This window comes from Artemia franciscana, chromosome 20 (assembly GCF_032884065.1).
Source record: "Artemia franciscana chromosome 20, ASM3288406v1, whole genome shotgun sequence".
Taxonomy (NCBI): domain Eukaryota; kingdom Metazoa; phylum Arthropoda; class Branchiopoda; order Anostraca; family Artemiidae; genus Artemia; species Artemia franciscana.
The window spans coordinates 25,021,824-25,034,996 of record NC_088882.1 but is presented as its reverse complement, the minus strand read 5'-3'; the positions used below and the strand labels follow the sequence as shown (position 1 = coordinate 25,034,996).

The 13,173-nt window shown below is 34.3% G+C and overlaps 1 protein-coding gene across 2 annotated transcripts; it reads left to right on the top strand.

Moving 5' to 3' along the window:
• The first annotated feature begins 1,191 nt into the window (after window positions 1-1,191).
• Window positions 1,192-12,367, top strand: LOC136039952 (serine/arginine-rich splicing factor 2-like). 2 transcript variants are annotated; one of them, XM_065723962.1, is made up of 5 exons: window positions 1,192-1,440; window positions 6,208-6,369; window positions 8,706-8,789; window positions 10,464-10,531; window positions 12,182-12,367. In XM_065723962.1, the coding sequence occupies exons 1-4, from the start codon at window positions 1,253-1,255 to the stop codon at window positions 10,525-10,527; spliced, it is 498 nt and encodes a 165-aa protein (XP_065580034.1). In that variant the 5' UTR covers window positions 1,192-1,252; the 3' UTR covers window positions 10,528-10,531; window positions 12,182-12,367. The 2 variants fall into 2 exon arrangements, with proteins under 2 accessions (XP_065580034.1, XP_065580035.1); XM_065723963.1 differs by lacking the exon at window positions 12,182-12,367 and adding an exon at window positions 10,685-10,696.
• The last annotated feature ends 806 nt before the right edge of the window (window positions 12,368-13,173 follow it).

The following is a 13,173-nucleotide window of genomic DNA, read 5'->3' as shown; positions in this document are numbered from 1 at the left end:
AAATGAACAATTGACGTTCGAAATTATGAAATGTTTTTATCGATCCTAGTAAGCGTTGCTTCTGGAGGCAGATCTTTTTCCAGGCTAACCCCAATAAAAAAAACTATTTGATATCAAAACAATCAATAAGGAAAGAGTAAATAGTTTAGCAATCATGTTGAACGAAAGTGAAGACACGAGGAAAATTGATTTTAAAACCGTTTTAAAAGTATTTGGAGAAAAAAATTTGAAATATGTAAATTAATGTACCCATTTTTGGTGATGTAAATTTCAAAAGGCATTTTCAACAGTTTCATAACATTTAGGGGACACAGACGTTAATCAACGTTAGCACTAAATGAATACAAAATCAAAATCATAAAAGAGGAGAAGACCATAAGCTCAAAATAAAAAAGACTGGACCATCGAACGAGACAATGTCAAGAGAACTACTTGAGAATTGTAAATGTATTATGGTGATAGTGAACAACCTAGACCATCAAAAGTGACAAGACCAAACCAAGCAACTATGGCAAAAGGCATTGAAAATATGTCTGAAGCAAAGATAAATGAAAATAAAGATCAAAGAGATATTTAGTTAAAATATTAACAAAAATGATAATTCGAACAAGTCAAAAATTAAATTGAAGAATATAGTGATATGTACTTAAAAGATAAGTGGCAGCAAGAATCACAACGACTCAAAACGAAAATGAAGAACAAAAACAAAGTATGTGGTTAAAAGACAGCCGGCAATGTTGATGAGAACGAATCAAAATGAAAATGAAGAACAGAGAGATGTGTGGTTAGAAGATATACGATCGTGAGAACAAAGAACTGTGCAGCTAGAAGATATCCGGCAGCAAGAATTACAAAAGATAGCAGTGAAGCAAGTATCAAGAGTATCAAAGTAGCAGTGAAGAACAAAGAACTCTGCTATTAAAGGACAAAAAATTGAAAGTGCAGAAGAAAAAAGTACTTGTGTACATAATGATGCATATTCTAGTCTGTGGTGAATTATTCAATCAGCAAAAGACAGCAGAAGTGTGAAAATTGAAGCTCAGAGCACCCACTCCTCTCTCTTTTGAGTTTGATCATTTTAACAAATTCAGTGGGAGAACTTGGTATTTCTTCAAAATATACGAACGGCGATCACTGAAATTTATAATTTGGCCTGAAAATTCCCACAATAAACGAACGCACCTTCAGACTTCTGTCTTTTTCATCATTACGGCCATTTTGGGAAATAGCTTTATTCTATTTTCTAAAGGAAATGAGTTACGCTTACGGGAAAACTCCACCTGCTATAGAGGGTATGACATCCCTTAAAGTTGACAATTTGACTTACAGAACAACCCCTGATGAATTGAAAAGGGTATTTGGAAGATACGGCGATGTTGGGGACGTCTATATACCTAGAGATAAACACACTAGAGAAAGTAGAGGATTTGCATTTGTAAGGTATGAATAATTTTCTTTCAGTAAGGAGATTGAGATATTAGGGCGAGGTTGGATAGTCTATATAATTAACCTACAATGATTTCTTTCTATTGTATTTGGGTAGCTGAAAAGAGTGAAAACAGTGGTTTCAAAATGACTTTCATTATAGGCCATTTATCCATTTTGTCAAAATAATATAATCAGCAAGCATTGCTTTGTCAGAATTTAGCTGTTTAATAGAATTTAGAGTAATTTTCCATTTTTGATCTGCCATGTCTCTTCTGTGAGCTTTGATATTTTCAACATAAAGCTTAGCCTATGTGAAATGGGAGTCTTTGAGTGGCCTATCAGAATAAGAAGAAAACATGTCACAATGATCTTGAATATAAATAACAGGTAAATTTTTCATTGTTCATACTATTGACTAGCCTACACTTTTAATAAAATATTGAAAATATAAAGAGCCAAATGAAGAAGGTCTAGAATGGTTAGGTCAGGCTATACTGTCTTAAGCCTTTTTTATACTCTAAAGTTTGAGATATTTTGGTCATTTTCAAGAGCTCAAAAAGGGGTTAAATCTGAATTTGTGATAAGGGTTGGGTTAGGAAAATGAATAAGGCACTTGGTGTCTTTAATAAAAGGCACCAAGTGATATGTTCAATAAAATTCTAGTTAATTGACTTCTTGCTGTATTGGAAAGGATTTAGGTTGGGAAATTAAAACTTTCAGGGATGTGTCTAGAGGCTAAAGTATGTCCCAGGAAGGTATTTTGAAGTACCCACCTCCACTTATTCTCCATTTAGAGGGCCCTGAAATTTGTCTACATGACAGGTCTATACTTATTGAAATTTTGACAAAAAAACATTTTACCTTAATTTTCAGTTACTAGTTGCTTTTTTTCTGCCTTTAGTTCTGAAAATGCAATCCCTGTTATTTGAGTAGAATTTTGAGCCATATCAATGTTTTTTTTTTTTTTCAAAATTTAGGAAATGTATTTGCATATCTTTACAACCTTACCAAATGGGATTGAGCAAAGTTATAAAGTTGAAAACAATTTTTTTGTACTTTAACTAAGCAGAAAACCTGTTTTGTAAAGTTTTGCTTTTATAACACACATATTTTTAAAGGTCATCAAAGGTCTTGGCCCTCTAGAGGGAGAAGGAATAGATGTATGTACTTCAAAATAGCTTCCCAGGACATAGTTTAGCCTGTAGATTCATCCATGAAAGTTTTGTTGTCCTAGGAAATGTATTTGCATATCTTTACAACCTTATAAAATGGGATTGAGCAAAGTTATGAAGTTGAAAACAATTTTTTTGTACTTTAATTAAGCAGAAAACCTATTTTGCAAGGTTTCACTTTTATAGCACACATATTTTTAAAGGTCATCAAAGGTCAGGGCCCTCTAGAGGGAGAAGGAGTGGAGGTAGTTGCTTCAAAATACCTTCACGGGACACACTTTAGTCTTTAGATTTATCCCTGGAAGTTTCATTTTCCTAACCTAAACCGTTTCTGAGATAGCAAGAAGTCAATTAACTAGAATTTTACTGTATGTTCACTTTATTTTACCTTAGATCCTCTTGAGCCATCAGTGGTGCTGAGGATGTCAAGAAAGCCTCCCCATTCATCATAAACCTGTGTGGCTACAGTGGTATGTTCCCATTGTGGTGGAATGTTGGCCTCTTTCAGGTCCTGATCATACTTCCTCTCTAGTGTGTGCTTTGCTTTGCCTTGTTTATGTCTTCCTTCAGGTTGCCACTGATACACTCTTGAGGGCATTCTGTCTTTGGGCATGTGTATAATATGACCCAAATATATCCATCTTTGTTTCTTCATAACTTTGGTCACTATGGGCTGGTTTGTTTTCTGGCAAATTTCTCTGTTCGTAATTTTCTAATGCCAACTGATTTTGAGGATCCTTTGAAGGCAATTGTTTTTGAATCCAAGGATATGTTTCTCAAGTTGTTGGTTGAGTTTCCAACATTTACTGGAATAAATATACACAGCACATTGCTGTCAAACAGGTGCAATCTTAAACAAATTGAGTACTTGTTACTTCTCCAAATTGGTGCCAGTCTGTTGAAGGTACCTGATGCTTGTCTAATCTTTCTCCCAAAGAATTAGACAAGATACAGAAAATGCATGGGGATGTATAATGTGGGCTGTATATTTACACATTAGGAGGGTAGAATAAACTAAGTAAAGTACTTATATTTTTTTAACTAGGTGTCTAAGATATTTTGAAGTTGTTTTTGAATATTTCTACTTCCTTTTGAGGGTATTTAGACAAATATCCTTTGGTAAATTACCAGTATTAGCCTACAGATGGATTGGTAGAGAAGGAAACTTGTTAAGAAAACAATTTGCATTTCATAAACAGAAGAATTTGTGCCCATAAATTGAATTATTTATGACAAAAAATACCCAGAAAAACCAGAGTAGTGGCTGACAGATAGGGTTATATTCCTTAATACCTGATTTGCCCTTGACTTGTGTCATAGTCAAATAAGTAAACTGTTTCAGTTCAAGCAGCTTAGAACCATATTCATGTTTTTAATCATATGCTGTATTTTTAATTGCTTGTCAATATCCATTGGACATAGTATAGTTGTTATTGACAGGGAGAAATTGTCTGATTTGGATGAATCTGTTTCCAGTCATGGCTCTGAAGATCATCAGAACTTTCCTAGATCATTTTTATGTGTTGGAGTATATCACATGATAATGTTGATGCCTAAGAAACCCAAGTGTTCAGCTGTGATTAGGGGTTTAAAGGTCTTAGTAGAGGCTAATTTATCTACCTTTTGCTTCACAACCAAGTATTGATTTTGGTTAGTGTGTCATAGTCATCAAAAAGGGTATGCTTCATTCTACTTTTCTAAAAAAAAACATCATAAGGACTACTAAAATTCTTCTCTTCTATTGCAATACAGACATGAAAGTTGTTATTAATATTATTATTTTTCATTAGCAAACCCATTATACAAAAATAGGAAGATAGAGCATAAACAAAAGAAAAAAAAGTTTCAGATTAAATACAAGAAAAAACAATTCCTAAATGCAGCAAGTACTTCATTAAGTTTGCTAGTGTGTTAATTTGTTAGATGGCTCTGCTATTTGTTTATGTGCCTATCCATATAGAATCTGTTTCTCAAATCCTGGGACCTATTTACAATTCCAAATTTTGATTTGCAAATCTTTAGTTTTGTTGCATACAGACAGTGAGCCAAAGGCATCCCTCAATTGTTGAAATACATTTGTGTAAACTCTAAGTCTCTGAATTAGTAACAGCTGAGAAGTTATTACAGAGAGGTATTTATTTATTAGTATTTTGTTATGTCCAACCAAGCCAAACACAAACATATTACCCAGCTAAAGGTCATGATAAGTGTGCACCATGTGCTACTGAATTGAATGAGGGGTCTTTAGCCATTGAGTGTAACATTTGTGGTGAATGTTCAGACCTGTCCCATGGTGAATTTAAACAGTAAAATGATGCTGATACTTACATGTATATGGTCCTGCCCAGCCTGTAAAGTTAGCCCTCTCCTCCCCCTAGTAGTGAGCAGGCTATGGTAGCGAAGTTAGCTTCTGTCATGGGTAATTCCTTGGAAATTTTAGGGAAGATCTAAGAAAGGAATTTGCTACAAGTAGTCAATTATCCCTAACCCTTTGCCAGCTGAGGACTGACATCAAAAGGGAAATTTATGCACAGATCAGTGCTATTGCAAGTAGATTATCTCATATGGAAATGTGCTTTGATCTGTGTGCTCTATGTTAACTATCCAGGACCTAGTGTCTTCCACAGTGACTACAGAACTGTCTAAACTTTCTGTAGCCCCCTTGAACAAGTAGATAGTTATGGCATTATGGAAACTCCCAACTCTTGTATACAAGAGAAATAGAGGTGGTGTCATTTTAATCTATAAGTTAATGAGTGCTAATATACCCCCAGCATTATTTCCCACTGTAGGTCCCAACTCAAGAACTAGAAGTCATCAGCTGAAACTTGTTAAGCAGCCTACCCTATCCAGAGTCTGCACTCATTCTTTGCATCAAGAATCATCAACAGTTGGAATAAACTCTGAAGAAACATCTTCAGACAAAGACTGGATGCTGAGTGGTCCTCCAGGTAGTATTAACCTAACTAGGAAGCTATGGATCCACACAGTGTACCTGGTCACTAAAAACTGAATACAACTCAAATTGTCAACCCTGGAGTTCTACAAAGAGGAATCCTTAGTTTGGTTCAAGCTGCAATTTAAGGTAATGAGTTCTGAAGACCAAGGATGGACAGACAAGTTTTATATACAGAAACTTGATTTTCTACAGATATACAAAATTGTATATTATTTCATGAAATGTTGTTGTTATAATATGATGACAAAAATTAATGGATTCTCTGATCTGTATCATTTTCTGAGAGTGTACTTTGACCAAAATTTCAAATATATAAAGCCTATAATATGCAGTTTGTTTCTTTTAAATAATACTACATGATTTTGCCCCAATGGGTTAGATTGTCATTCTTGAATTGATTTCTATAAATGGCAACAAAAAAGTTTGAATTTAGACCATTGCCATTTTGAAGTTGGATTATAAAAGTCTGTTTTTTCTTTCTTTATTTCTCTTTCTTTATGCAGATACAAAATAGCAATTATTTATTTAAAAGTATTGTTTGTATTTTTTTTTTCTTTATGCAGATACAAAATAGTAATTATTTATTTAAAAGTATTGTTTGAAGGCAGTAGTGTCCAAGTGCTCCTTTTATGTGTCTTTTGTTTTTAGATTTTATGACAAAAGAGATGCAGAGGACGCAATGGATGCCATGGATGGAAAGCGTCTTGATGGAAGAGAACTCAGGGTTCAGCTTGCAAGGTATGGAAGGCCTATTTCACCCAGCAGAAGAAGTGGTGGAAGAAGAGATGGAGGCTCTAGGTACAGAGGAAGGTATGTTTTTTACTCATGCTTAAATTCATTCAGCTTCTCTTTAAGACAGTTAAAGGTAAGATTGAGCATAAGGAGTCATTATTGTTACATATATATGTCATCAACCTCTCCCTCTAAGAAAAATTCTTCAATTGTCCCTCCCTCTCCAAGAGGTAACCTGTGTATAACTATAAAGTACTTAAAAACCAAAGGTAATATATTTTAATAGTCTTTGCTAAAGGCTCATCAATTTTTTTCCATTTATTTGCCCCCTCCCCCTTTTTTTATCTACTCCCAGCTTCTTATTGCAGAAAAATGGCAAGGTTTCTTATGGAAATTGTGGACCTCCAGTTGAATTGATGAATATAACATTATATTTTGTATAAGATTATTGTCTGGGTCTAAAAAGGATGGTTCCTAATTGTCCTTGAGCCAAAGCAGACACTGTGTAAGTTGAAGTAGTTGTATTGTCAATGTCAGTGAATAAGGTCTACAATTGTTCTACCATGCTTTAGTTTATTTAAGCCATGTTGCTGCTTCTGAGTGGAAAGCTCTGTTCAAGTAAGCAGTTTTAAGCTGAAGTTTGGCTAAAATGAAGCTAAATTAAAATGCTTAACATGGGGAACAGTTTCTTGTGCTATTGTCAAAATATGTTCTTAGAAGAAAAAGTAGGAATACTTTGACATCTTGAAAAGGAGTATTTTCCTGTTTGGCTAAAGATATTGCCATGTACTTTGTAGGGTATTTCTGTTTATGATTTTATTTTTTGTCTTTGTAATTGAGGTGGAAGAACCTCAAATGAACCTATTACCTTCTTAATGTATATTAGAAAGTTGTTCTGCTATAAGAAATTCAATTCTAAATTCAAGAGAGATACAATTTTTTTTAATGCTGATCAATGTTCATTGAAGACCTGATGATTGTGTATTGCTTCCATTTTCTTGTACTATACTTTGTTCGTGGGATACATCATAAGACAGTGACTCAACTCGTAAGACCCAATTTGCTGTAAGAACAAGCTAAAGACAAAAAATGTGTCCAATGTCCCTTCTCTATCTGCCTACCTTATCACACCCTTTGGAAAACGGAATTGGTATATTTCGCCTTTTTGAAGCAGAATTTCATAAGGATTTTCAACTTATATGATTGAAGGGCCAAAATTGGCCATTATGCTGCTTGTAAAAAATCAGACATGCTGCACCTTCTTTGAACCAAACATGGATTTTCAGTTTCCATTGTTAGAAAGTACATAGTAGGCCTATGTTCTTTCCAATACTTCTAGTCTTCTTGCCCTCTCCTGACGTATTTCTTTGCAGAAGTTCTTGCAGAAGAACTTTGCATATTATTTAAAGTAGAATCCTGCTATTCAACTCAATGACTGGTGGATAAAAGTGGGGCCACAGCTCCTTTGACAACCCTGTCCTTGCCAACTTTTTTGCTGGTAGGTAGACATTTTGCACCCTTTTTTAACAGGAAGCACGCACGGATTTTCACTCTACATTGATGGAGGCACAAACTGGGTCTTTTCACCCTTCAAAGCCTCAACTGCATTTAGCAGTAATGTATTTACTTCACTTGAAATTTGGTGGAAGGGTACCTACAACCAATATGATGTTAATCATGAAATTGTAGTTCATTTAACTAAAAGCCCAGGCCATAGCTGGCTTTTAATTTTCACTTGTAAGCAAGGATCACAAAACTTATTGCTCTCCAGGAATAAGGGACTATAGACTTGTGCTAATTCACACACCTTTTTATTGGTTTCCAATATTTTTAGGATAGGAAAGTTGGTCATCATGCAATTAGTTATGCAATGATTATAAGCAATAATGTAGCAGAATGAAATTGCTTGGCAATTATTAGTAAAGAGTATGTGTAACAAGAGAAAGCTCTCTGCAAGATGGCAATAATAAATAAATTATGTAATTACATATGAAACAATTAATAGGTTTTACATGTTCAGGTAAAGTAAAATAACACCAGATTTTGGCTGCTGCAATTTTAGAGATAGCAATATAGTTTGTGTTAGGTTTTATGTTTTGGGGCAAAGTAATTAATGAATAGCCTGTATAAACAATGAATTTTGAAACTAATAGCCATGATTTGGTGTCAAGAAATAGAAAATAAATTTTATAGTGTGGTTTGAGACCATATTTAAGGGACATATCTTTTTTTTGTGTGTGTGTGTGTAGAAAAAAAAACCTTTTTTGAAATGCCATTTTTGAAGTTACAATAAGGCTGATAACCATGGCGTTTGATGTATAATAAAGGAATAAAATGGGAAATGCATGAAATCATACAAAAGGAAATGCATGAGATTACAATTTTTCTACAGAGTTTTTCTCCCGATATTTTAGATCCCGATCAAGAAGCCGAAGTCCTCGTCGATCCCGTTCCAGATCCAGGTCACGTGAAGATAAACGTGAAAAGTATCGATCTAGGTAAAGATGAATTTTATTGCTTTATTTTATTTTTGCTTTTATTCCTGCTACTGTAACAGACTTATCATAGTGCTAAACTTTTTGTGACCAGGATGATGGGGAACACGCCCCTTACTCTCCTTTCTTAAGGTTTCACTGAACCCACTCCATGAATCTCTTCAAGATTTGAAGTTTTTTTAATATCTCGACCAAATCTAAACTCCTCAGCTTGCCCCCCCCCCCATTTCTTTTAAGTTTGTCCTAAATATTGAATTTTTTGTGTTCTGATGAAAATCAAGCCTATCTAAATCACTCTCTGATTGCTTTAAACAAAAAGATTCAATATGTGTTTGGGGGACTGCCAAACCAAACCGCCCTTCTGTCAAAAACAATTATGTTCATGTTTTTGTCATGGATGCTTCCATGTAAATATGGAAGATGCTGTTGGTGTGATGAATTTATATTAATATATTTCCATTATTTATGACTGGGTTATTCACACTCTCTTAGTAGTTTGAAAAACAGTACTTCTAGGAGATATCTGAAAGTAACTTTTCTAAAAATTCCCCCACACGCAAAATTGAACAGTCACAGAGAAAGTACAATGTTCCTCAAAATTCTGATCAGATGTTCTAAAGGGGTAACAAAAGGACCAGATATCATAAGCAGTTTTTAGTACCGGGGCTGGCAACTCTCTAATTTCCAATCGAATAAGCATCTTCCAAAGTTTCTATGACCACTGGGGGAGGTTGGGGATGAGAATAGCCTCCTTCCTAGTCGGAATAAGTTTTGCTCTTTTTGGGGTTTAATGTTACTCTTTACTTTCATAATAATAATGTGGACAAGAAATATTCCCATAAGAGGGGGATAGTTGCCCTCCGATCATTTTTTAATCTTTTGATTTCCAATTGAATGAGTTCCCTCCAAAGTTTATACGACCATCCTTCCCGTAAAATCTTATATCTTAGAAATGGGCAACTTGCATAGCTTGCAACCCTTAACCTGGGGGCTGGAAGGGGATTATCAAACCCGGAAGCATGGTTATTTGACCTTGAACTATTTTGAACAAAATAGCTACCTCAAAATTTTGATCAGATGCGTTTGGGGGAAAACGGTGTTGGTGGTGGTTTGTCCTCCAGTCACTTTTGACTCTTAAAAAGGACACTAAAACTTTTAATTTGCAATCGAATGAGTCCCCTCCGAAGTATATGCAATCACCCCTTCCATATTAAGTGCCTCTGGAAAAAATAATAATAGCACATTAAACCTTTATGGCTCGTTGCTTTAGGCATCGCTATAGCATTGCTTCTGACTTAGACATGTGAGAAGAACTCGCAATTTTCCTTCTAATGAACATACGTAATTATCCAGGGTGAATGTGGGGGGGATTTACCGGGGTGGGGGAAACGCCCACACCCGGTTGGTTCGTACTTTGTTAGTTGTTTTTTTTTGTGTGTTTTTTATATTTGCTTGTTGTTTTGCTTTGACTTAACATCAATTTTTTCTTATGTTTTTTTTATGCCTTGTACATATGTATATATATATATATATATATATATATATATATATATATATATATATATATATATATATATATATATATATATATATATATATATATATATTTTGTTGGTAATTTTTAGAGATATCTAATTATTATTTTTGCACATTCACAAAGTTGAATTATGTTTGCAGGAGTCGTTCTCCAGATCGTCGCAAAGCCCGTAACGACAGAGAAGAAACTCCCGCTTCTGACTAAAAAGGTAAAGACTTCCCACTTTGTAATGTCGGGAGGGTGTTTGCAGTCCTGTCCCTATGATATTTCATGACTTCTAAAATTTTCTTTGAGTTTTTAGTTAACGATATGGAGCCTCTCAGCGTAAGATAAACTGATGTGTACATTGTGTACATAATCCCTATTTCTGGAGAAAAAAATGTGAATAGAGGGTGGTAAATATTTTAAAATTAGCTTTTCAACCCTAAATAATTGTTACTCCTTCAAAACCTCCTGTGGTGACTGTGTTTCAGATTTTGTGGTTTTAGACCTCTCCTAATCATTAATTTTGTTTACTTTTAACTTTGAGTATTTCATTGCAACTGTATTCAATTCGCAGTGAATTTTCCCTTGATCCGTTTGATAGTTTCTACTTGAATTACTGTTAGTTTCAAGTCTATTATTGAACTAGAGTTTTGTTCTTCAAACCTTATTAAACCTTTGGGTGACCCAAAAATAGGAAATTATTTCAGTAATTTTATGCAAGTTAATACAATATAAACAAATGAACCAAAAAATATCATGTTTATTGAATTCACAATATAGTGTTGTCATTTGCTGCTACTTCATTGTAAAAGTAGGTTAATGGTTGTAGTATTGGTTGCTATAAGTGAAATGAAGCGCTAATATCCATCCGATTTCGGCACATTATTTTATTGGATGGGAGGGGAATTAGACTTGAGAATTTAAGTTTTTGCCATGATATCTCAAGGGAAAAAATAGACAGAAAATTTTACTTATTTAAATATAATTTTATATTTAGTTTTACGTGTTGGTTAAATTGACTGTTCTGTTCTACTAATCTTTATGGCCTAGTCCATATTAGTTCAGGCTGAGGGTTACCTTAATACCTCTGAGTTGATGTTGGATTAAAAAGATGTTTAAGCTTAGCACTAAGTAAAGAAACTTATATTTTGTTGTCCTCGAAAAAATTCCTAGCCTGTCATAAATTGTGCCGTTTCTCAAAAGTTGTTGCTGACTAAAGTTTGCTTTGGAATGTTTCAAGGTCATTTTTTGCTTTTTCTATTTCACACATGCTTAATTACACTTTCTGTGTTCAAATTACTGCAATGAACAATTTTGGTAATGTTCGAAAACACATGCCACAAGTCCTTCTGCTGGATTGTTCCGTTCAGTGCAAAAACGTTTTTTTTTTCGAATATGCCAATCCCTGCTTTATGCTCATTATTTTTATTGTAATACTTGATATTACCATTCAGTATTACAATCCGGAAAAGGGGAACTTCAGCTTTTAAGTTTTAATTTTGACTAGGTGATTTGTTACTGGCTTCTGAACTCATTCTCGGGAGTCTTGAGGGTCCCAAGTCGGGACTCTGAAAGTCATCCTGGAGTAGTGCGTTGCCGAATCACATACCATAAATGACGCTCGAGGGGCCCAGGTTTGGTGGCGTGTGTATTTCGTTATGAACTTCTCCCCCCCCCCCCCGCGAAAACATCATCCCAAAATAGTGTAGTTTAGAGATTAGGAAGTTGATAACGGCATAAATCTGCAAAAAATAGTTTTAAGTGTTCTATATTCCGCTCCCTGTGTTTTCCGGGTATCACTTTTAATTTGTGTATTTAATTAGATTTTTTAAATACCAAATTAAATTTATATATCAGTATCTTTCTTTTTCAGCTATTTCTGGGGTCGATGGCTGCATGACTGTGAAAATCGATTAAGCCAAAAGGGTTTAAGATACCCAAGGTATATAAATGTCTTCTTTTTGTAATAGTTGTGAAAATTTCTTATTTTTTTTGTTTTATTACATGCACGCCCTCGACAGAGGTGGAACACTGAAATAAAGTTTTGATAGTACCTAAACTGTCCCTAATTAATATTTTTCAAGTATTGGTTTCGTCATAGCGCTGTTTTTTTCAAGGCAACTCTTATTTACAGTTTTCAAAAAAACACGTATAACTGTGGAATTCGGAATACTTTTTATGATAAAAACTAAACAAAAAGCACAAGACCTTTTTTTGCCAACGCGTAATTCTACGGGAGAGAAAAGAAGTGGAATAAGGTCGAAAAGTTTTAAATCTCCTTTTCTGTCCTTTTTCATATTCTCTGTCGAAAAGTTAGGTATTTGGATGCATTTGAATGTAAAAATAATCGCACCATAGGACCAGGTATCAACTAAGTCCCAAAGCTACCTGTAGCAAAATTCGACAATTCCAAAAGCTGCCGACATTTTAGCAGTACAACTTGCGTTTTGACAACTTTTCTGTCAAAACAAATACCATTTTTACATATAAAGATACTTTATGCTCAAGCAAAAAATATTTTTATGTATAAAAATGGTATTTTCAGACAAAATCTGCCAACAAATTTCCATGACGGCATTCCGCATAGGACGAGTTATAGTAAGTTAAAATTAAAAACGAAAAGCTTTGATTATGGTAAAGTACTGCTTTTCGACAAACTTTGAAACGGTGTCCGTTAAGAAACAAAGTTGGATGTTGGTTATTTTAGTAATCGGGGCTGATGAAAAAAATACTTCTACTTTTGTTGGATACTTGAATATTTGTAAATATGACACTTTCCCCCTTTTTGAAAATTATTTTAATTTTGAGAGACCTGCTATAGAGTTACGGAGCTAAAATCTTACCGTAAAATACAAGTTATCCATT

What these genes read in the sequence shown, in the direction of transcription:
- LOC136039952 (XM_065723962.1), top strand. Translation starts at nt 1,253, where the DNA reads ATGAGTTACGCTTACGGGAAAACTCCACCTGCTATAGAGGGTATGACA. An exon ending in GGCTCTAGGTACAGAGGAAG is followed by an intron (nt 6,370 to 8,705) that starts GTATGTTTTTTA and finishes CCGATATTTTAG; the next exon opens with ATCCCGATCAAGAAGCCGAA. An exon ending in CGTGAAAAGTATCGATCTAG is followed by an intron (nt 8,790 to 10,463) that starts GTAAAGATGAAT and finishes TTATGTTTGCAG; the next exon opens with GAGTCGTTCTCCAGATCGTC.